Consider the following 22,229-nt stretch of genomic DNA (forward strand, 5'->3'; position numbering starts at 1 on the left):
CAAAATGGCATTGCATATTAGAATTATAAATATTTTTGATCTTTAATCCAATATTAATTGACTCCACATGCAGTCTAACTAAAAGTTAAATACTGTTTCTTTTCAGTTATTTTTATTTCATTCATGCATTGGGATGAAAATTAAAATTAATTAGATCAAAATAGTTTTCATAACATTTAAAAAGAATCAGAAAACAAATTTTTATAAGATGTGTAGATGTTGAGAGAGGATTCGTTTAAATGATTTCAAGTATTAATTTAATTAATTAATTAATTAAATTTAATTTAATATATGAATTTCCAGTTGTGTTGTATAAAATGTGCGTTGACGATAAATCATCCTTATTTTCCAGGTACTTCATCAATTAATTACTTTACGTTCAAGATGTACAACTGGAAGGTGACGCAATATTCTGACGTCAGTGCAATCTTAGGCAAAGACAGTTCTAGTTTACCCATTAATCATAATTCTAACGAAAGTTTATAAAGTCAAGGAGCCTGTAGTTGGTATTCTAAGGGCACCATAATTTCCATAATGACAGAACTAGTAAAGGGTTTAGCAACTTACCAGTGGTTGTACTACCATATAAGTGTGTAGTTTGAAAATGACATACATTATTATCTATGTAAGAAGGTAATTTAAACACACATTCCTCAATACCATCTGTGTAAGTATATAGTTTAAGTGCAGCGTGTCTACTATTTACATAAATATATGTAGTTTAAAATACAAATTCGTTGTATGTTGTAGCTGAAGTACAGTCATACTATCTGTGTAAAACATTTATTTAAGCACAACGTGGTCGTACTATGTATACAAAACCCGCGATGACTAGAAAAACCACTTGTAGAGAAAATTATGCAGAGTGTTCGGAAAGTCACTGTGCACTTATATATTTATTAACAGACATGTTTCAATATAGAATGCAGGAGGTAAATATGAATGACAATTATAAACAATATATATGCAAAAACGGCTCGTTTGGGTTGAGAAAATATTTTTACATAAAGGCAACGTTCCGACGATGACCGAAGAAGGTCAAACGTTGTTCGTTCTTCTATATAAAATCTTTTCTAACAACTATTTTATATATGTATCTAACTATGTAGTTTAAATACAACTGATTTCGGTTGTGTTTCTATGTTATAAATAATATATTTTTTTTGTTCATTTATTCAGCTAACGTTTTTGCCATACCTGCAATATTGGCTGCTGTTGCTGTTAGGTCCCGTATGTCTAAACTGGTCCCTCATGAAGAACTTGGTAAGTGGGTTATACAGTAATCTATATTAATACACACGAACATCTAAATGAATAATCAAATATAGAACTGAACGTTTGTTGTTGTTTTTCCTAGAGCTGCTTTCATCTTCAGCAGATAAGCCTGTTATCAAACTTAAATAGAAATAAGTAATAACTCTCAATCTTTAAAAGTGATTTAGGAAATAGATTGCGTTTATTAAACTTAAAATTCCGGATTCAAATATATTAAAAATACATCATACTGACTAAAAATAGAATCCGAGAAATCTTGACGTGGTAATTTTACTATTTATATTCGATTTTACGATATAAATCTAATTACAAACTTTTCTATATTTTACTTCCTTGCAAATCGTTCAATGTCCAAAAGTAGAAACAAAATTATGACTGTCTTAGGTTACCATAAAACTTCCGGTATGTTAGTTAATTGTTTAAAAATAAGAAAACTGACATATTTTCTTAAATGAAATGTATAACGACTTATGCAAAGCTGATATATACTGTTTCAATTACGTATTACTCATACAATAAATTCATATATTAATGCACACTGCGTTCTTCTACAAGATACTCTCCTAACTTCAAATTAACGCATCATCAGGTTCGTTGGTAGTACTTGTGTAAATTGTAATATAGTTAACATCTCTTTTGTACTTAACCTCTGAAATTCCTTAATTTTTAGATTGTTACATTTGAGACAAAACAAACTATCTAAATATTTATGTTGGTTTGTGTTGAAACTAACATGTTAAAAAAAACTACAGTTTATATCTTTATACCATTCGTTTTGATCAAAAATTAATATTTTGCAATCTAATGGCGTCAGATTTTTGTATGCATGTATACTTTTTCCCTACGTTACGCAAATTATAAATATAACCTTTACTTTATAACACCTTGTTACGGATATTTGTGTAAAGGTACACTGGGGTTATACATACATGTTATCTGCCCCTCATTTTTGATCTAATCGACTAGAGTGAAAGCACTTAATGAACATCCACTTCTGTCAACTCTTGAACTGCTTTAATAAAAGAGTAGGATTTCATGTCACTCTTATACACACACACACACACAATTTTTGAGGCAAAAAGACACTTCAACCTTTGGATTTTCCATCCGGTATGTTAACTACTGAACCTCGTCCTGGGAAACTTAACAGAACAATATAAGTGTTTTTATATATTTATTTACTAAAAACTGAATCATGTAAATTATTTGTTCAGCCACAGAATCACGTAAAAACAGGTTTATTCTGAATTTCGTTTCATTTTTATATTCCTTTTTTTAACTGAAATAAAACTCCAGTTATTAAATCCAACAGTATACGGAAATCTAAACATGCGAATTGTTTTTAACCTTCCACAAAAGCTATGTGGCTCGCTGAAACTCTATCATACAGTTTTTAGTTTTAATCAGTGAGACCTACTCCAACCTTGAACATGACAACACTAATATTGTGTTAACTTTTGTTGGTAGTGCTCTACCTGTTGTTATCGAAAAGTATGTAAGATTAACGTCCAGAAAAAGCCTGTCCAATTTTTCGATACTCTACTGTTGTGGTTTTTTATCTGACGTTATAGTTTAGTTTCAAAGTTCGAACGTATGCAATACTCTTTGTACTTTCTACAATCAAATTAGCGACTCGTTCGTTTTCTTCGTTTGGCAAACGTTTCATTGAAAGTTGATGTAGGTGTGGCATTTATTACACTTACGCTCAATAACGAAAACCAGCTATCGTGCTGTTCTTCTGAAATAAGCTCCGCTTTGATCATAAAACACCGTGTTTTCATAACTTGGATTCCGTGTACGAAAAAAAAGTAGCCATTATTTCTTAATAGTTTATATATTTTATGTATCTGATTGAGCATAATAGATTCTTCCATGTACTTGCACATTGTACTGAAAGATAAAACCTTAAGAAATTATTGTAATTTTAGGTTAGAAATAAAATAATTGCAATCACTCCAGTAATAACATACTTCTTTGCAATTTCAAAGTTGGTTCTGAGGATTGTTTTTTTTTGTTTTTTTTTAATTTTGCGCAACGCTACTCGAGGGCTATCTACGCTAGCCGTCCCTAATTTAGCAGTGTAAGACTAGAGGGAAGGCTTGTTTTGCTTGTTTGTTTTTTTGGAATTTCGCACAAAGCTACTCGAGGGCTATCTGTGCTAGCCGTCCCTAATTTAGCAGTGTAAGACTAGAGAAGCCAGCTAGTCATCACCACCCACCACCAACTCTTGGGCTACTCTTTTACCAACGAATAGTGGGATTGACCGTCACATTCTAACGCCTGGGGAGGGCGAGCATGTTTGGTGTGACCGGATTCGAACTCGCGACCCTCGGATTACGAGGTCGAACGCCTTAACACGCTATGCCAAAGGTTCTAAGAAAAGGCGAGCGGTTTTTTAACCTGATAATATGTGTCGATCCAATGTTTTGGAAATGAACATCCCTCCTACTTGCTTTATTTAACGTTTGCGATGCCAAACATTGCATAAATGATCAATAATCACATTAGTTTCACAGATGATCTTGATATTAAATACATACTGATATTAAGCAATTTAGAGTTCATTATATATTCAAGGATGATAATGAGTGTGTTTTGTTTCACAGTATTGCAAATTACTTACAGTAAAGATATCCTTAACAGTACGTTAGACGTCATTAACATTAATATATATTGTGTTCTGCTTTCTCTTACTCACACTTAGTCGATAAAGTGACAAGTATGCATTAATGTCACTCCTCAGTCACTCGATCAATTTGTTCAAAACTTATATTCTGGACTCTCTTTTATTGAGACACAAAACAGCTTAATCAAATACAATGTATATAAGCATTTAACTTTTATATAAAGCAAATCTAGTATTCCATTGACGTGTATACATAACGCAATAATGTTAACTATCAACAGCTCCAGATGGGTATAAGTTTGAAAAATATTGACACAATTAAAACAAAGTACATTGTAAAGTTTAACGCTACATTCAATTTTTGTTATTTCTTAAAGGATGCTAATGTATACTGCTCAAAAAAATAAAATAATAAGTACAAATTTAGTATATTTTGTCATAACTAAATTTATCTATGAAAAACATATCCGTTATCTACAAGTGTATTTGTTTTAAGCTGTGAGTGAAGTTTGAAGCAACTCAAACGAAACTTACCTCACTCAAGGAGAATACAGCTCAAGGTACTCTATGCATTCCTCATTAATTCTCGAAACAAATACCAACATGGATCTTTTGCAGCTCGTTTTGTCAGTGTGTATCTTCATCTTGTGTACCCAAGCAGTCAGGCGCCATCTGACAGAAAACGAGGTGGCCAGGGCGGTCCAGATGCTGGAGGATGACCAGACCCAAAGGAAGGTGGCACAGCGTATCGGTGTGTCACCAAGCGTCATCAATCAACTTTGCGACGCTACCAGGAGACGAACTCTTACGGCAGGAGATTAGGTTAAGACCGTCATCGCTGCACATCTCCAAGGAGGACCGCTACATCGTGACTACCGCTCTGCGGGATAGGTTAGCTTCGGCTTGGTCACTGCGAAATGACCTTCAGCATTCCACTGGAACCTGTGTGTCGACCCAAACAGTTCGCAATCGTTTAGTCCTAGAAAAAGTATCATAAAACAGGTTATTTATTTAGTTGAAGTTAAGCACAATGCTGCATAATAGTCAGGCGTGTATGCGCTCTGCCCATTATGAGTATTGACATCCGCTTTGTAGCATTGTAAATCCACAGATATACCCCGTGCCACTTGGGAGGCATAAAATACGGCTTGAACCTATCACTAAAATATAAGAAGCAGCGTCATATAATATGATAATGTATGAGACAGTCATATCCATAGCATCAATAATCAAGTATAGAGCAGCAGTGAGAACGTCACTATAATAAAGTATGAGACATGTAATAAGTATGAGTGGTATTATCAGTCATATTATAAACATAGCATCAAATACATCAAAAAATGTTTTAAATATTAAAGCAATTAAACTTAAATCTGTTTCAACATTTACGTGTGATATTGCCTGGTAAATAAATGTCTGAATCTGAATAGTAGGATGTATCGAAAAGTGTTTCAATACATTTCCAGTTCAAATAAATAATCAATATATATATATATACTCACACATACAAGTTACTTTTGTAACAAATTTCCTATTTTGTGCCCGGCATGGCTAGGTGGTTGAGGCATTCGACTCGTAATCTGAGGGTCGCAGGTTCGAATTCCCATCCCACCAAACATGCTCGCCCTTTCAGCCCTAGGGGCGTTATAATGTGACGGTCAATCCTGCTATTCGTTGATAAAAGAGTAGCCCAAGAGTTGGCGGTGGGTGGTGATGACTAGCTGCCTTCCCTCTAGTCTTACACTGCTAAATTAGGGACGGCTAGCGCAGATAGCCCTTGTGTAGCTTTTGGGCGAAATTCAAAAAACAAACAAACATTCTATTATAGTATTTATTTTATCATCCATGTTTGTTTCATATAATATATATTTCAAAATGCATGTAACCTATATTGTTAAATGTGTGTTGCGAAGTCCCGCCCGTTCTATAAATGTGTAGAAACTTCACGAGCGTAATAATCAACAATGTATATATGTATGTAAATACCAATGTTATTGCCACTTGAATTTTCGAGAATCTCGTCTAATGAATATAACAAGTAGCCATCGTGGGGAGACAGTTTAATATTGTTACTTTGATGCAGTTGGTATATTATAAACCTCGGAAGCTATAACTGTGGTAAACGTTTATTAATCGAAAAAGTACAGATATTTGACCAGGAACTTTTATAGGTTTCTAACATTACAAACCGTTTAACTTCAGTGAATTAACTTCGGACGTCAGTGTTCTTATGAGGACATTAGGTATCTTCGTGAAAGAAAAGTCAGCTTGTAAAAAGAGTGAGGCTAGTCATTAAGCAAAGTGTAACAATATCAACATAGAATTAATTCGCTCTCCATGAAGGTTGATAAACAATTCAGTTTCAGACCAGAGAAAAGATTCAATACTGTTTCTAAATTTGTAAGACTCTTGTATATGAACCATTATTTTTAATAACTATTAGTAATAACCATTATTATAAATTGTATTGTTTTTGTATATTAAAATACATTTGTGTTAAAAAAATATGAGTATTAATCTTGTTGGCAAATGTTACAAATCTGATACACATTAAAATTTAATTAACTTCTAAATTCAAAGTTCCGGCTATTTAAAATATTAATTCGTTAATATACGTAATGCAGTAAATTGAAGGCTCGTTAGAGATAAATTATATTTTTGTAAGATAATAAACCGGGGGCTCGTGTTCTAGATATGACGGCCTGGCATGGCCTAGCGCGTAAGGCGTGCGACTCCTAATTCGCGAGTTCGCGCCCGCGTCGCGCTAAACATTCTCGCCCTCCCAGCCGTGGGGGCGTATAATGTGACGGTAAATCCCACTATTCGTTGGTAAAAGAGTAGCCTCAGAGTTGGCGGTGGGTGGTGATGACTAGCTGCCTTCCTTCTAATCTTACACTCCTAAATTAGGGACGGCTAGCACAGATAGCCCTCGAGTAGCTTTGTGCGAAATTCCAAAACAAACAAACAAACCCAGATATGACTCAGAATCAAAATTCGTTCTAAATTAGAATTCAAAACTTAATTAAATTTACAAGATTTTATCATGTCTGGTTGCCAGGGTTTTTTTCTGTTTTTTAATAAGAAAAGTGATTTGGCGAAATTTCCAAAGTCTTAAAATTAGAGGTTAAAAAAATCAATGAGAAAAACTGAACTAAAAAGCTTCTTGTTGAAATACTAGTCTATGAAAATTTGTTTCCTAAGGAAGCATTATTGTGTGTGTTTCTTATAGTAAAGCAACATCGGACTATCTGCTGAGTATACTGAGAGAAATCGAACCCCCTGATTTTAGCGTTGTAAATTCATAGACTTACCACTGTACCAGGGGGGAACAGGAAGCATTAGGAAAATACTCTAGTGTTTCCTCTAGCCAATCAGAGATCAGTGATAAAGATAAGTTAGATATCCTATTAAAACTCAAATGAAACAAGCTTGAACAAGCCCACATTCAAGTCCAAAAAAAGCAAGCCTGTATCGAAGCTGAAAGGGAAAATAAACGTGTCGAGGACGAACAAGTTTGTATCGAAGCCAAGAAAGAAATGGAAATTAGAATTAACTTCGATTAACCAAGGCAAAATGACAACTTTGAACTCAATCAATAGTAAAGTATCACAATTTAATGAAAATGAAGTTGATAAATATTTTTAACATTTTGAGAAAGTTGATCCAACCATGGAATGGCCAACTGAAAAAAAATCATTATTAACTGGTAAAGCACATAAAAAGTTTACACTGCTGTTTGTATGGATTACGATGAGGTTAAAGCAGTTCTTCTCAAAGCATACGAGCTAGTATCAAAGGCTTATCGCCAAAACGTCCCAGGACATCGTAAGCAATACAGTCAAACTTATATGGAATTCGCCAACAAAAAGAGGTTTTTTGATCGATGCTGTAATTCTATGCATATTAGCAACATTGTCGACAAATTAAGACACTTGTGTCTAATTAAGGAATTTAAATAATATACTATTGACAATCTTAAAACTTGTTTGGATGAAAAGAAAGTTGAAACGTTATAGGAAGCAGATGTTCTTTCTGATGACTACGTATTAAAACATAAAACAGTTTTCATAAAAGAAAGTTCTGCCATTTCGACAAAATTTGAATCTAGTTGATACAATGAAATTCGGGATTATTCTAAAATTCAGCTTCTCTCGTTCAAAATCTTCATTATAAAACTTCATCAAAATCATGTCTGTCTTCCGTTTATATAAATAACATGGTCCGCTCATGCCCAATTGTTAGAGATTGAAAAACAAAAAGAAAAGGAAGCAACACTCATCAATGTTCCTGTCCACATATTGACATCGTCTCATCAGATCACCTGATGTTATTGATTCCACCCACCGATAAAAGATGATGAAGTTAGGGATGAAATTAGGCCTTTTGTATCTGTTGGTTCTGTGCATTTGAGAAATAACACTGCTAATCTCATACCTATACGTATGTTATCTAGTACTGGGCGGTCACACTAACTGTTAAAGGTATACTCCCTCTAGATTCAAGTTCTGCCACTGGTGAGCCTGTTATTGCTCGGAAAATTGAGGGTGGTTTTGTTTATATTTCTCTTCATGATATTTATATAACATTGGAATAAGGATGTATGATTATTGTTGGAAAACGAGTTGGTTGAGGTAAAAGTTGTCGCCGAACCCAAGATGTTTAGCGAGCCGATCATTGTTTCATCCAAGGATGATAGTTGAATCCAGACTTAATTTCCTCGTGTTACTCGAGTTTAGGTGAAGAAAGTAAGCCAAAAACAAATGATAGACACTTGTTCAGAGAAACATATCACAGATATTTCTCAGACATTTTTGGATCCAACAGGGATGTTGTGAATAATTGTTCCACTGATAACTAAGTGGTGAGTCACAATGATGAACATGAGATATCTGATTCGCCTTGTGTACTTCTTTTGGCGAGAAGTAAACAGATTGCTGAGCAAAAGAGGATCCATAGGTCCTCTCACTATTTAAATATTTACTCCCAAAAGATGAGCTGAAGAAAGTTCCAGATGGTTACTTTTCAAAAAGTGGTGAGAAAATGGAGACCACCAAATGTGCTAGCTTTGGATAACTGAGCTGAAGTTTATCAAATCGTTGTTCGAAAAGAACATCGTGCTAATATATTAAAAGTTGACTTTGGCCCCATATGAGAAATTATTTAAATGTCAACAAGACATGTGATGCAATTATTAGACATTTCGTTTGTACAAAAATTGGGCAAGTTGTTTCTCAATTTTGTAAAACTTATCATACCTGTCAGTGGGTTGGAAAACCTAATCAGAACATTTCCGTTACTCCTTCGAAGTCTATCTCAACTTTTGAAGAACATCTCATACATGATTATTGATTGTGTTAAACCAAAAGATAACATTTAAGTTTTTTCATATCTAATGTAGTTTTATTGATAAGGCTATTTGTATTAATTCTATTATATATTGTCATGATTGTTGAAGTTGAATAATTCTTTGACAGTGTATTATATTTGTTGAATTGTTCGCAATGTTCATATTTTTATTTGTTTAATGAGGGAGGTGTAATGAATTTAATATTATTTTAATATCTATGTTTACTTCATTTTAACATATATTTTAAAATGCATGTAACTTATCTTGTTATATTCCGCCTGCACTCTAAGTTTCTAGAAGATTCTCGAGCGTAAGAATCAATAGTATATATATATCTACGTACATGTGCCAGTGATACTGCCAACGGAATTTTCGAGAATCTCGCTTCATGAGTATAAAAAGTAGCCATTGTAACACGCTGGGAGACAATTTGTTAGTTTGATACAGTAAGTATATAATAAACTTCGGAGACTATAACTGTAATAAGCGCTTTTCAAAACTCACAAGAGGTAATTTGGAAAGTATTTTATAATTTTCATAAATGTTAATGTGCATTAACCATCATGCTAACATTCTAAGTTACCTTATCAAAAGGATTACCCAGAGACGATCTTTTATGACGTGCTCTAGTACACGTAATTCTACATAAATGAAACCAACCAAATACCAACAAAACTGGGCACCTTTAAAATATGAACGAAATCTAAATTATCTAAAAGCCACAGAGGAAACCTAAAGAACTAGGAAATAAGCATTACCTGAGCTGAAGTTAAATGAAAACTGTAAATTTGGACTGTTAAAATAGGCATTGTAAAACAATCGTCCTTATATCGTATACAGGGTATGAAAAAAAATGTAAAAGGGTGTGTGTGTGTGTGTACTTTGGATATGACAATCTTACGATGGAGTTTTTCCTATATGAATTACATTGTAGGGGTATTTTAAGGATACGTGGTGGTCAGACAAAGCATGAGTGCACGTGGTAACATGGATTGAAAAGACGTGGAGGGTTTCCCGAGTTGTTTTTATGTAACGTATTAATCCTTTATATTATAGTACCCTAATTTAAAAACTGAGTAGAAATATTTATTTGAACGATATTTGTGAAATATGTACACTATTCTTCATTTTATATACTGCAGATTTATTTTTAGATGCAAAATTAAATTCAGAAAATGTTTAAATATTCATTGTGTTTTAATGTAAGGCCAGTAAACTGTTTAATCAAGTGAACTTGATATATAGTTCTTAATGGAAATTGATTCGTCACTATAGGATGTATTTATAATGTTTGCACTGTTATTGCTATTTTCAATCTGGACAATATACTTTATTCGAATAGACTAAATGGAGTAATTTAGAACTGTTAACCAGAAAGATATTAATCAGTCCGTAGCACTTTCTCACCTTTACGACCTCTTTAACCAATAGCACAATTGATTGTTGCAGTTATAATGCTCTCAAAATTGAAAGCACGGTGTATTATCAGTAGCATATGGCAGCTAGAACCTTTAACCATTTGACACGCAGTCTGAAATGATAATCATTAAATCATGCATAGCCCTATAGTTTGTATTGTAGTTAGATGTCTTTAAAGATTATCTCACAGAAACAATTATATAAATTAACTATGTTTACTTGAATTTATAATAATTTCTAGTTACCCATACCGACGTTTTGTTTTATTGTATTTAAAATAAGTGCTTCATGATGTGGTTTAAATAACAAATTGTGATTGTGAATCAAAGCTTTTTTAATATGTTCTATAATTCAAACAACTCTGAAGTAAAGGTGTGTTTAGTAAGTTTTTCAACGCGGCCTTAATCAATTCACCTTATGACGTTTCTGTATTATTATTAATATCCGAATCTTTTTTTGCGACAGAACGAGGCAGCTAGTACACAACTGGGTAACACTAGTATTTCCTTATTTTAACAGTTAAATGGTAATCAACTTAATACATTGAAACAAAATCTAATAGATTTCTGTGAGAAAAACTGAAACTTGATATTGTTTTACTATTCATTTCAAAGCTATTTTCGAACTTACACAGAAAACATCATACTCTCTTTTTTCACAAGTAAACATATTTTGAGATCTAATTTTGTATTGAGATAAAGGGAAGATAAATTGTTGGTTTATCGACTAAATATATAATGTTTCTGACTGTTTGTTCTTCTATTTTGTTTATAAACTGAAAAAATGACAAATTCTTACCTTTAACTCCACTTATATTAACAGTCATCAATACATGTTATAGGAGTAATGGAATGTTAAATCTTTCATAACAAATGTGACGTCATACTCCTGCGTAATTTCTGATGAAAATTCTTTATTCACAATCTTCATACAATCATGTGAAAAATTAGACACCCCATGAAAGCCTGTGTATTTTTGTAACAATTTTAGATAAATGGATATTTAATATCAGTTGTAACAATACTGAGAGATTAAAGTAATATAACTAAAGAATTAAAACTGAATAAAAGACTTTTTAAGATCTTCTGTAAAATGTAATTCTACAAAAATGCATATCCTAACTGAGGAAAAACTTAGGACACCCACATTTGTTCTCACTTAAAATGACTCAACTCACATGCAGGTGTATCACACCAGGTGCACTTGATTAGAAGATCGTTACTCAGCATTGTGAATGAGGCTTGCCCTATTTAAGCCTCAGACAGCTCCTTTGCTCTCACCATGGTGCTCACTCTCACTTCAACAGTCAGGAGCACACCAAACTAAATGTCTGAATTGTAGCAGCTTATGAGTCTGGTAATGGATTTAAAAAGATCCCAAGAGATTTTGAAATCAGCCATTCCACTGTCCGGAAAATAGTCAACAAGTGGAGGGCTTTCAAAACAACTGCCAACATGCCCAGGTCTGGTTGTCTAAGCAGGTTCACCCCGAGAGCAGACCGCAAGATGCTAAAAGAGGTCTCCAAAAACCCTAAAATGTCATCACGGGACCTACAGCAGGCTCTGGCTACTGTTGATGTGAATGTGCATGCCTCTACAATCAGAATGAGACTGCACAAGTGTAACTTGCATGGAAGGTATACAAGGAGGAAACCTTTGCTCTCTAAGAGAAACATCAAAGCCAGACTAAAGTTTGCCAGAGAGAATGTAGACGAATACCAAGACTTCTGGAATAATGTTCTTTGGACAGATGAGTCCAAAATTGAATTATTTGGACAAAAGAATGGAGGACATGTTTCGCGTAAATCAAATACAGCATTCCAGGAAAAGAACCTCACATCAACTGTAAAGCATGGAAGTGGAAGTATCATGGTTTGGGGCTGCTTTGCTGTAGCAGGACCTGGACAGCTCACAATCATAGAATCCACCATGAATTTTACTGTGTAGCAGAGAGTGCTTGAGGAACATGTGAGACCATCTGTAAGAAAATCAAAGCTGAAGCGGAACTGGACCTTGCAACACGTCAATGATCCAAAACATACCAGTAAATCTACCAAGGACTGGCTGAAAACTAAGAAATGGAAAGTCCTGGAATGGTCGAATCAAAGCCCATTGAGATGCTGTGGGGTGACTTGAAACGGGCTGTACATGCAAGAAACCCCCTCAAACATCTCACAGTTGACAGAATTCTACATTGAGGAGTGGGGGAAAACTTTCTCAGACCAATGTCAGAGACTGGTAGATGGTTACAAGAAGCGTCTCACTGCAGTTATTTCAGTCAAAGGGGGTAACACTAGCTATTAGGGGGTAGAGTGTCCTAACTTTTTCCTCAGTTAGAATATGCATTTTTTGTAGAATTACATTTACAGAATATCTTGAAAAGTCTTTTCTTCAGTTTTAATTGTTTAGTTATATTCCTATAATTTCTCAGTATTGCTAAAATTGAGAATAAATATCTATGTATCCTAAAATGTTACAAAAATACACAGGCTTTCATAGGGTGTACTATTTTTTTTTCACATGACTGTATGTACGTAATATAACATATTAGTAACATAATTACATAATATTCTTAAAATATTAAAATCGAACTTATATTCATTATCTGTAAGTTATTGTTACTATAATTGCATAATAATAACTTTTAAAATATGATAAAACTTCAACACTTCATTATTTACATAACAATTACTATTTATTTTCTATTGCTAAGATATTTTTTTCTAAACCTTGTTTCTTACACAGGAAGGGTGTTCTTTATGTTGGCAATGATGGAGTCTACTGTTCCAGTGTTAGGAACAACTAGCTATTCTCAGTTGTATAATGCAACTGTCGGTATTTATCCAGGGATAAGTTATCTGACTGCAAGCATTTTTATCATTTTCCCATCATCGTTTTCACGTAAATATATTAAATTGTGTAATTTATTTGAGTCCATGAGTTCTATATATTTGTTTAAACTAACTTTGCTTCTGATTATTTTGAAATATTTATATATTGGAACAACTTCTTGTGGCTTGAATTTACTACAGCTTATTGTTGAGTGTTATTCCAGTTTATTAAAGATTTAAAAAATGTTGTTTTTCACACTTATCAACATTCTGAAATATTTTAGTTATGGTATCTAATTATAGTCGAATTACTTGTATGTATGTGCATCCAATCTCATGCAGTTTCTATGAGCGTCAGCTGATGAATCAAATGTGCAATAAATTAAATTTTAAACATAGTTCCTATTATGATAATAATGGTAATAATGAACAACGAATAAATCGATTTGTATTTCAAGGAACACACCATAAGCGGTAAAATGGTGGCTAAGGACCACATAATCAATACATTTTTCTGTCATAAGTCAGTGCCCTCTGGTAACAAGTTTGTTTTCTGTTACATAATTGTAACATCAGTTTCTTATTTAATTATGTTATATCAAACTTTGTTTACTTCTATATTAAACTTACTGTAGTCTCTAGTGTATCAGTAGTGAGTTTGAAGGCTTATAACGCAAAAACCGGGTTTCAATACATGTAATTTTATTTCATTCGTATATTACTAACGTTTAACTTGATATACAAGATATCAAACACTTAGATATACAAGTATTAAAACCAGCTAATAACCATGATATTACGTAAATACAAATTGTTAGGATTCAAACTCGTTCTGATACGAACCACGTCTTTACAATCTACGTCACCACATCTAGTCATACTGTGTCTGACGACCATATATCTTGACAATAGTCCTACAACATAATTTCTAATGCAAAAGTCTCATAAGTTGTCATGTTTAAAAAGCATCCTTTCTTCTTCATGCTTTCCGTAATATATCATATATATAGAAGGATAACAATATTCCAGAGCCCATTTCAACAGCTTAATTGCACAGAAATCCGTAGACACTGTATCTTGTGACTAGATTGGTATTCTTTGTATTAAAGAGCGTGAATGCATATTTCATTCACCAGCTCGAGGTATTTATTGATTGAGCAGATATTTCACGAAAATAGCTTGTGTACTTGTGACTTGTATAACTTTTCTAGAGATCCTACTTGATCATGTTGAACACTGCTACCTGTGGCATGTGGATGACTTTTTGCTCCTGAATTTTGTTTTCATTATTTTTACATATCATGCAGCATTTTGCTTACCATGACTGGGAAAAGCCATTCTGTAGATCAAATTCTGCCTCCAGTTGGCCCTATTTCATTATTTTTCAATCTCATTAAGTACACAGGATATCCCCACGCTGTGTATTGCAAATCTTCAATGAAAACACATCTTTATGACCCGATTGTTTAAGTACTCTGTCGAAAAAGGCTGTTACATACATACATAAGAAGTCTAAGGAAATGAATGTCATTTACAAAATCTATGTGTTGAAATGGACTAAGTTTTATAACCTTAGGGGGTAACAGTTTTAAGGAGAAAATGTTTTTTCCCCCAAAGATATAAGACTTGTGGGATAATCATTCCTTGAGTATGCCGTAATAGTGGGATGGATAGCCAAAGCAGTTGTGCATTTTGGTTTGTTTGTTTGTTTGTTTTTGAATTTCGCACAAAGCTACTTTGAGGGCTATCTGTGCTAGCCGTCCCTAATTTAGCAGTGTAAGACTAGAGGGAAGGCAGCTAGTCATCACCACCCACTGCCAACTCTTGGGCTACTCTCTTACCAACGAATTGTGAGACTGACCGTCACATTATAACGACCCCACGGCTGGGAGAGCGAGCACGTTTGGCGTGACGCGGGCGCGAACCCGCGACCCTCGGATTACGAGTCGCACGCCTTACGCGCTAGGCCATGCCAGGCCTGTGCACTTTGGAATAAAAGCTTCAAACTTAGAAATTTCACATATATGTCAAGGTTCTTTTTTTGACATTGGGAAACATCAGGAACTCCTCCTATGTGAAGCTGGGCAACAGTTAGAGAAGTGATATGACCGATATGACTCGATACCAGCCACCAGAAACAGAAGTAAAATCAATCCTTTAGTTACACTGCAAGAGGGCCCCCGCTGGTACAGTGGTAAGTCTACGGATTTACAATGCTAAAATCAACGGTTCTATTCCCCTCGGCAGACTCAGCAGATATCACAATGTGGCTTTGCTATAAGAAACACACACACACTGCAAGAGAGTGGCTGAAAAACGTGTTTATAGTATTTTGTGATCTTCTAAAGATAGTACTAGAACGATTTTTTTTACTATGTGCTCATCAGAAAATGAAGAAATGTAAAATCACACATCAACAAGTAATTATTTCACAAATTACCAGAAACTAGTATAACTTAATTTTCCAATACTTATTTTGTCCCCTGCTGGAATTCTATAACTTGATTCAGGGTATAATATGATATGCGATGTATGATGTACTTATGTATTTTACTTCTTAGACTAGAAAATGCGCACCATAGTTCATATCCAATAATATTCTATTTCTTATTACTTGAAGGACGTCATATTCAGTTCTGTGAGCACTTCTTCACATGAGCAAGTCCAATACATTGTAAAGCAGCTGTCTTGCACTTGCTTAGACTGCTGCATCAGATTTTGCAGTTACAGCAGAGGAGCTGATATCATGCACTTGTTGCTTCAGAAAGAGTTGTCCATTCTGACTCGTACAGTCCACCTTCGTTTATCTCTAGTTAATAGGCGAAGGAAGCATAAGTGCTGGTTCCTGTGTCTGGTCCCATTTGTTCCCACCTAGATAGGAAATTCGCTTGGCATGTTACTCAAGTTTATGCGTGTGTAGGCAAAATTGCTGCTAGTGACCTCTTCTTTGAGAACAACATGTTTATTTCATTGACACCAGTACACGTATTTATATAGTCGTACATGAGTAAAATAAAATCTCTTCATGGTACTCAAGCACTCTTCTAACACATGATCAGTGGGAGAGGCTAGATTAGGCAAAGTTCTGGCAAGGTATTCCATGCGACCCAGGCTGTTTTCTTGCTATGTTTAACAAAGGTTAAGCCAGTGTTACTCGGCATAATACTTGAATTTAGGAGCAGTCATGCCTCTCTTACTGAATTTGCCCATCAGTTTTGTGTCTTTGGTGGTGGTTACACTCACATGCCTGTCCAGCTCCAAGATTGATGCCTTGTGAAGCTCTTCAAAGCCACCTAGCTGTTCACAGAAGAAACACAAATCCATACCAGCTTCAGAAATACTTGATGACTTTGATCTTTGTTTAGAGATACATGCTGCATCTTTACTTCTATAAGCACTTCCTTGTAGTTGTCTCTTTTCTGCCATTTTTAGTATGGTACTGTTAAATTGCAGCATGCATGTTTTATGCCATTTCACATTGTTTATTGAAAGACTCTCCTTAATGCCATGACCCTCATCTAGTCCTGCCAATTGTAAGGTGTTTGGTATTTCTCCTTGGTCATGCAACCTAATTAGGTGTTTAGTCAGTGACTTGTATCAAGCCCACTTGTCTGGTTGTTTTGATTGACTTGAACATTGAAGGGACTTGTTTCTGTTTTCCTGACAAATTACGCATAATTCCAAGTTTGTTGAGGATAGACTACTTTATGATATGCATGACTGTGCTGCTTCTACAAGCTTGAATATGTTTTACGTTATTAAGTGTATTTACTGTTCATCACTACTATATTAGTCTACAGCTACATTTTACGCTGTACCATCAGGCGCCAACAACAAAACACTACACTGATCTTTATCCTGAAATATAATATAAAATATTTTTGTAAAAACAATATATCAAATTATATAATGAACAATGGTGCACGAATTTGATGAAAAAAACCATATGTACAGTATTGGACTACTATAATAATAATCATAAATGATGCACACGCTGACAGTAATTATTAGTATATCGTGGAGCTTATTAATTAATACGGGTGAAGTGAGAAGCCACGTATGCTGTGTACATAGATATTAATTGAAGTTTGGACTGTAATATTATACAACGATAAGCTGTTTAAACTGGTGCATTCGTTTGATCGCTTATGTTAAACAAGCACGGGATTTATTATATATAAACGTAAACAAAAGATGAATCATCAAAATTTGGTTTCAAGATAGTTTTATATTTTTTTAAGGCAGCAGTTCAAAGTACGTCGATGGTTTATCTAAACTCAAGAAAAAGTTAATAACATTGCGTTGCACACAGTGTGCCTGGTGGAGTAGTTTAATGAGAGTAAAGCCGGAATTACATTTTTATGTTTTAAAACATGATTCTTAGGCTCAGAGTGGCCAGTATAACGGCGACCACTTTGGACTCCTGAAAACTTGAAATTTCATGTGTGTTTAAAGCATTAGATAATTAAGTACATATTGTTCAAGTTGTCCATCAGATTTGGTGCCTTTATTACCAGACACATTGTAATAAAATCTTAGCTAAGCAGCTGCACTATAACAATTTCTGTTTTCAAGGTTAATCAAGCTTTCAGAAATAAGATAAACAATACAAAAAAATGAATATACATGAGATCAGAACAAAAGCTTAAACTAATCTAATGCTATCTTCTCCAAGTTCAATATTTTTTGATGTGTTTACTGGTTAAAAAGATTTTTATCTAAAGTGTCGTTGTACGGGGTTCAGTAAGTGTCATTAATACATTGTGAAAAAAAAACGTTTTTTTTTCAAGATGGATTGCAACTGTTTATTTCTATAATGGAAGATAAGGAGTTGCGTATAAAATATTTAAATTTGCGCAAACAATGAAGTGACAGTTGAAAACTACTGAGGACAACAAAATAGTCTCCATTCAATCATTGATGTTTTCTTTATTAAATATATTTCAAAAAATCGTCCCATGTTGCGATGAACTAGCGTTAAAGACGTTCTTCCTGTATAAGAGAATAAATTTCTAAAATAAGCTTTCAGAATTAAAGGATATTATGTTTGAATAAACGGAATGTTTGAAGACATACAGCTTCAGTGATGTCATAACAGAAAGATAATAAGTTACCAGAGGTGTACAAACTAGTACTTATATTCGAGAAAACTTTACTATTCGTTATTCTTAAAGGATTTCAAATGTGCCTGGTAAATTAACACACAGTGGAGCCAGAATAGGATTTGAAAATTTTAAGCTATAGCGTTATTGAGGGCAATGAACAAAATGGAACTGTTTCCAGTTTCATAGAGATTGTCTGTTTTGTTTGAATTTCGCGCAAAGCCACACGCGGGCTATTTGTGCTAGCCGTCCCTACTTTAGCAATGTAACACTAGAGGAAAAGCGGCTAGTCACCACCACCCACTGCCAACTCTTGGATTACTCCTTTATCAACGAATGGTAGGATTGACCATTATGTTTTAACGTCCCACAGATAAAAGGACGAGCAGCATGTTTGGTGTGATGGGGATTCGAACCCGCGAAGTACGCTTAAATTCTAGAAAGCTATAAATGTCATTAACGTCTATTAATCGGAAAACTTCAGACTTTGATCAGGAAAGTTATAGGTATATTCATTACACTATGTACCAAACTTTTTAACTTTTTCTTGTTCCTGGGCAGAAAGTGTTATTTCCCAATTGTTTGTGCGTAAAGTAGATGAAAAAGACTTATTTTTCTCTATTAAACTTTACTTTTGCGACCTGGGTAATACAATTCTCAAATTTACCCATTTTCCAGAGCATTCCAGGTAGATTCAGTGCTGAGACCTTAATGACTTGATCAGAGATCTTGGCCTAACAAAGTCAAATACCAAGCTCTTGACATTTAGGCTCAAGGAGTGGGATTTGTTAGATAAAAGTGTGCAAGTTGCAAGTTAGAGGAAGTATCACCGACATTTCCAAGTTTCTTCACTCGTCAACATGGGTTCTGCCACAATGTATCCAGTCTGTGTGAGGCAATTAAAATTGCCTGTAACTGAACAAGTGGTGCCTCTTTATTGATAGCTCATCCAGAAGCCTCAAAGCTATGCTGCTCCATAACGGGAATAAGTACCCGTCTCTTCCCCTGGCTCATTCGGTGCATCTCAAAGAAGAATAAAACAGCGTTTAGACCTTGCTAGAAGCCTTGAAGTATGTTCAGTATGACTGAACATCGGAGACTTCAAAATGGTGCCGTTCCTGATGGGTCTCCAAGGAGGCTTTACCAAGTTTTCCTGTGACCAATACCTTTGGGACAGCAGGGACACCACAGCGCACTACAACACGAAGCACTGGCCACAATGGACCGAGTTCTCTGTGAGGAGGCACAATGTGACGTGTGAGCCACTAGTGGACCTACAGAAAGTGTTGTTCCCACCAATGCACATAAAATTGAGTCTTATGAAATAATTTGTCACAGCTTTTGATGAGGAGTCTGCAGCCTTCAAGTACATCGAGATTTCTTCCCTAAACTGTCTGAGGCAAAGGCCAAAGCTGGTGTCTTCGTTGGACCACAAATAAAGAAGATCCTGGAGTGCACAGAATTCCCCAAGAAGCTCAGTAGTGAATGAAAAAAAAACGCTTGGGGCAGCTTTGTCGTAGTGGTTCGGGGCTTCTTGGGCAATCACAAGGCCGAAAATTCTGGTGAAGAAATACTGCAAAATGGACTGCAGAATGTCCCTAAAAGTCCATATCGTTGTCGCTCATCTTGATAAATTCTAGGAGAACATCGGAGCATACTCAGAGGAGCAAGGCAAGCGCTTCCACCAAGATATACTGGACTTTGAACGCTGCTAGAAAAAAGCGTATAACGAAAACATGATGGGAAACTATATTTAGGGGCTGATACGTGAAAGTGATTTACATTACAGTCGCAAATCTCGAAAAAACTATTCACTTCTAAACATTTTTGTTCATTTTAGTATAAATACATGTAAATCTTTATTCCTATGTTGTTTTATTCAGACCTTATGTAAATGAAAAAGTAAAAAATTTGCCCGCTTTTAGACAGAAAATAGGTTAATTTCTAAAGTTCGTTATCCAGGTCACAAAAGCAATGTTTGAAGGGAATAATGGCCATTTTCTGTACTTTTACAACAAAAGCAATTAAGAAATAACAACGTGCGATGTAATTCACTGAAGTTGGACGCCTGGTAACACTGTGTAACACAAATTTTGTTCCTGGATATTATGTGCAAGGTGTGAGGCGAGCCAAGAAAGAAGTTATTAGGGAGGCCAACCGAACTAACCAGCTTAAGCAAGTGTGTGACAATATTAATTCAGAATTAACTTGCTCCTCGTGAACTTGGGCACTCGATAAAATATTCAGTTCTGGACCAAATATTAGAATCAGTACTGTTTGTAAGTTTGCCGAACTGTTGTACATAAACTATTATTTGTAATAACTATTAATAGTAACCGTTATTATAAATTATATTCTTTTTTATGTTCGTATATTAAAATTTATTTATGTTAAAAAAGGAAATTATGTGTATCAATCTTGTTAGCAAATAACATAAATTTAATACATATTGATATTTAATTAATTACTAAGCTCAAATTAAAATTCCGGTTATTTAAAGTAGTAGTATGTAACACAATAAATCGGAGACTTAATCGAAATTGACACTACGTAACAACGATGATATCCTTAGTTTCATAGCATCAACTTGCCACTCTTTTGTCTTTAATTAATTTCTTGATCATGATGTTTCATTAATATACATTATTTGCTAAAAACCAACCCAATCATTCATCTGGTAAGGCCTTATAGCAGCAAAAGTAAAGTACTTGGCTAAATTATAAAATTAAAATAGCTTTTAAAATAAAGCACGTTATCAGACTAAATATGCCTTACCCAAAGATGATTTATTTTCTTTATTTTAGATGGTGCTTATTACTTGACAAGAAAACTAACCAACAATATGAAAGACTTCAAACTGAAGAAAAAACTAGAAGAGAAAGAACCTCGCATTCAAAAGTTTCCGCTACCTTAAAAACACTTAATTTCGATACTCTGAAGGTTGTAAAGCACAATTGCAATTATCTTTTCTTTCTGTGTTTTTATCATATATTGAACTTATATTTGTATTAAACAGAATTTGTTGTTGTTAGCTCATCCATTTAATATTCTTGGGGTTAAACAAGAAAAGCATTGATTACACAGCTGTGATACTATAAATAATATATTTTGCTACTGAACGTGATTTTTATTTTAGCAAATTATTTTAATTAATTTACATTTGTGCTTAGAACATAAATATGTGGATCAATACATTTCAACTGGTGTGAATCCAGTTGTTGCTGTTCTTTTGTATTCAGTGTGAATAAAAACTAAATCTTCATTGACGTTTGAACACTAGTTATATCCTTACAAGCTTCGAAAAATCTTTAACAGATTACAGGACAACAACAAACAATGTCATATGAAAACCAATTAAAAATGAGAATTTACACTGTTGTAACGAATAGTTAGGATAAATATGTTGAATAACAAAAAATATCATTGGCCTAATTTTACTGTAGATATTATACAATGTGGACTCTCCTTTCCGTTACTTTTCTTCAGTTTCCACACTAACGAGTTAAAACACAGAATTAATGACATAAAGAATCATGCAGGGTCAAAAACCAAATAAACCATGAAAGGTCAGTTACTTTTTGAAAAACAAATGTACTTCTCTAGGATCGAGTGAGATCCAGTAGTTGGTGT

The 22,229-nt window shown here is 34.3% G+C and overlaps 1 protein-coding gene across 1 annotated transcript; it reads left to right on the forward strand.

Moving 5' to 3' along the window:
- Positions 1 to 1,173: 1,173 nt before the first annotated feature.
- LOC143235406 (lysosomal proton-coupled steroid conjugate and bile acid symporter SLC46A3-like) lies at positions 1,174 to 21,865 on the forward strand. The gene is made up of 3 exons (XM_076473543.1): positions 1,174 to 1,263; positions 13,412 to 13,567; positions 21,404 to 21,865. The coding sequence occupies exons 1-3, from the start codon at positions 1,233 to 1,235 to the stop codon at positions 21,511 to 21,513; spliced, it is 297 nt and encodes a 98-aa protein (XP_076329658.1). The 5' UTR covers positions 1,174 to 1,232; the 3' UTR covers positions 21,514 to 21,865.
- The last annotated feature ends 364 nt before the right edge of the window (positions 21,866 to 22,229 follow it).

Source organism: Tachypleus tridentatus, chromosome 2 (genome assembly GCF_004210375.1).
Source record: "Tachypleus tridentatus isolate NWPU-2018 chromosome 2, ASM421037v1, whole genome shotgun sequence".
NCBI classification, from domain to species: Eukaryota; Metazoa; Arthropoda; class Merostomata; order Xiphosura; family Limulidae; genus Tachypleus; species Tachypleus tridentatus.

What these genes read in the sequence shown, in the direction of transcription:
- LOC143235406 (XM_076473543.1), top strand. Translation starts at nt 1,233, where the DNA reads ATGTCTAAACTGGTCCCTCATGAAGAACTTG. An exon ending in GGTCCCTCATGAAGAACTTG is followed by an intron (nt 1,264 to 13,411) that starts GTAAGTGGGTTA and finishes TTTCTTACACAG; the next exon opens with GAAGGGTGTTCTTTATGTTG. An exon ending in TTTCCCATCATCGTTTTCAC is followed by an intron (nt 13,568 to 21,403) that starts GTAAATATATTA and finishes TCTTTATTTTAG; the next exon opens with ATGGTGCTTATTACTTGACA.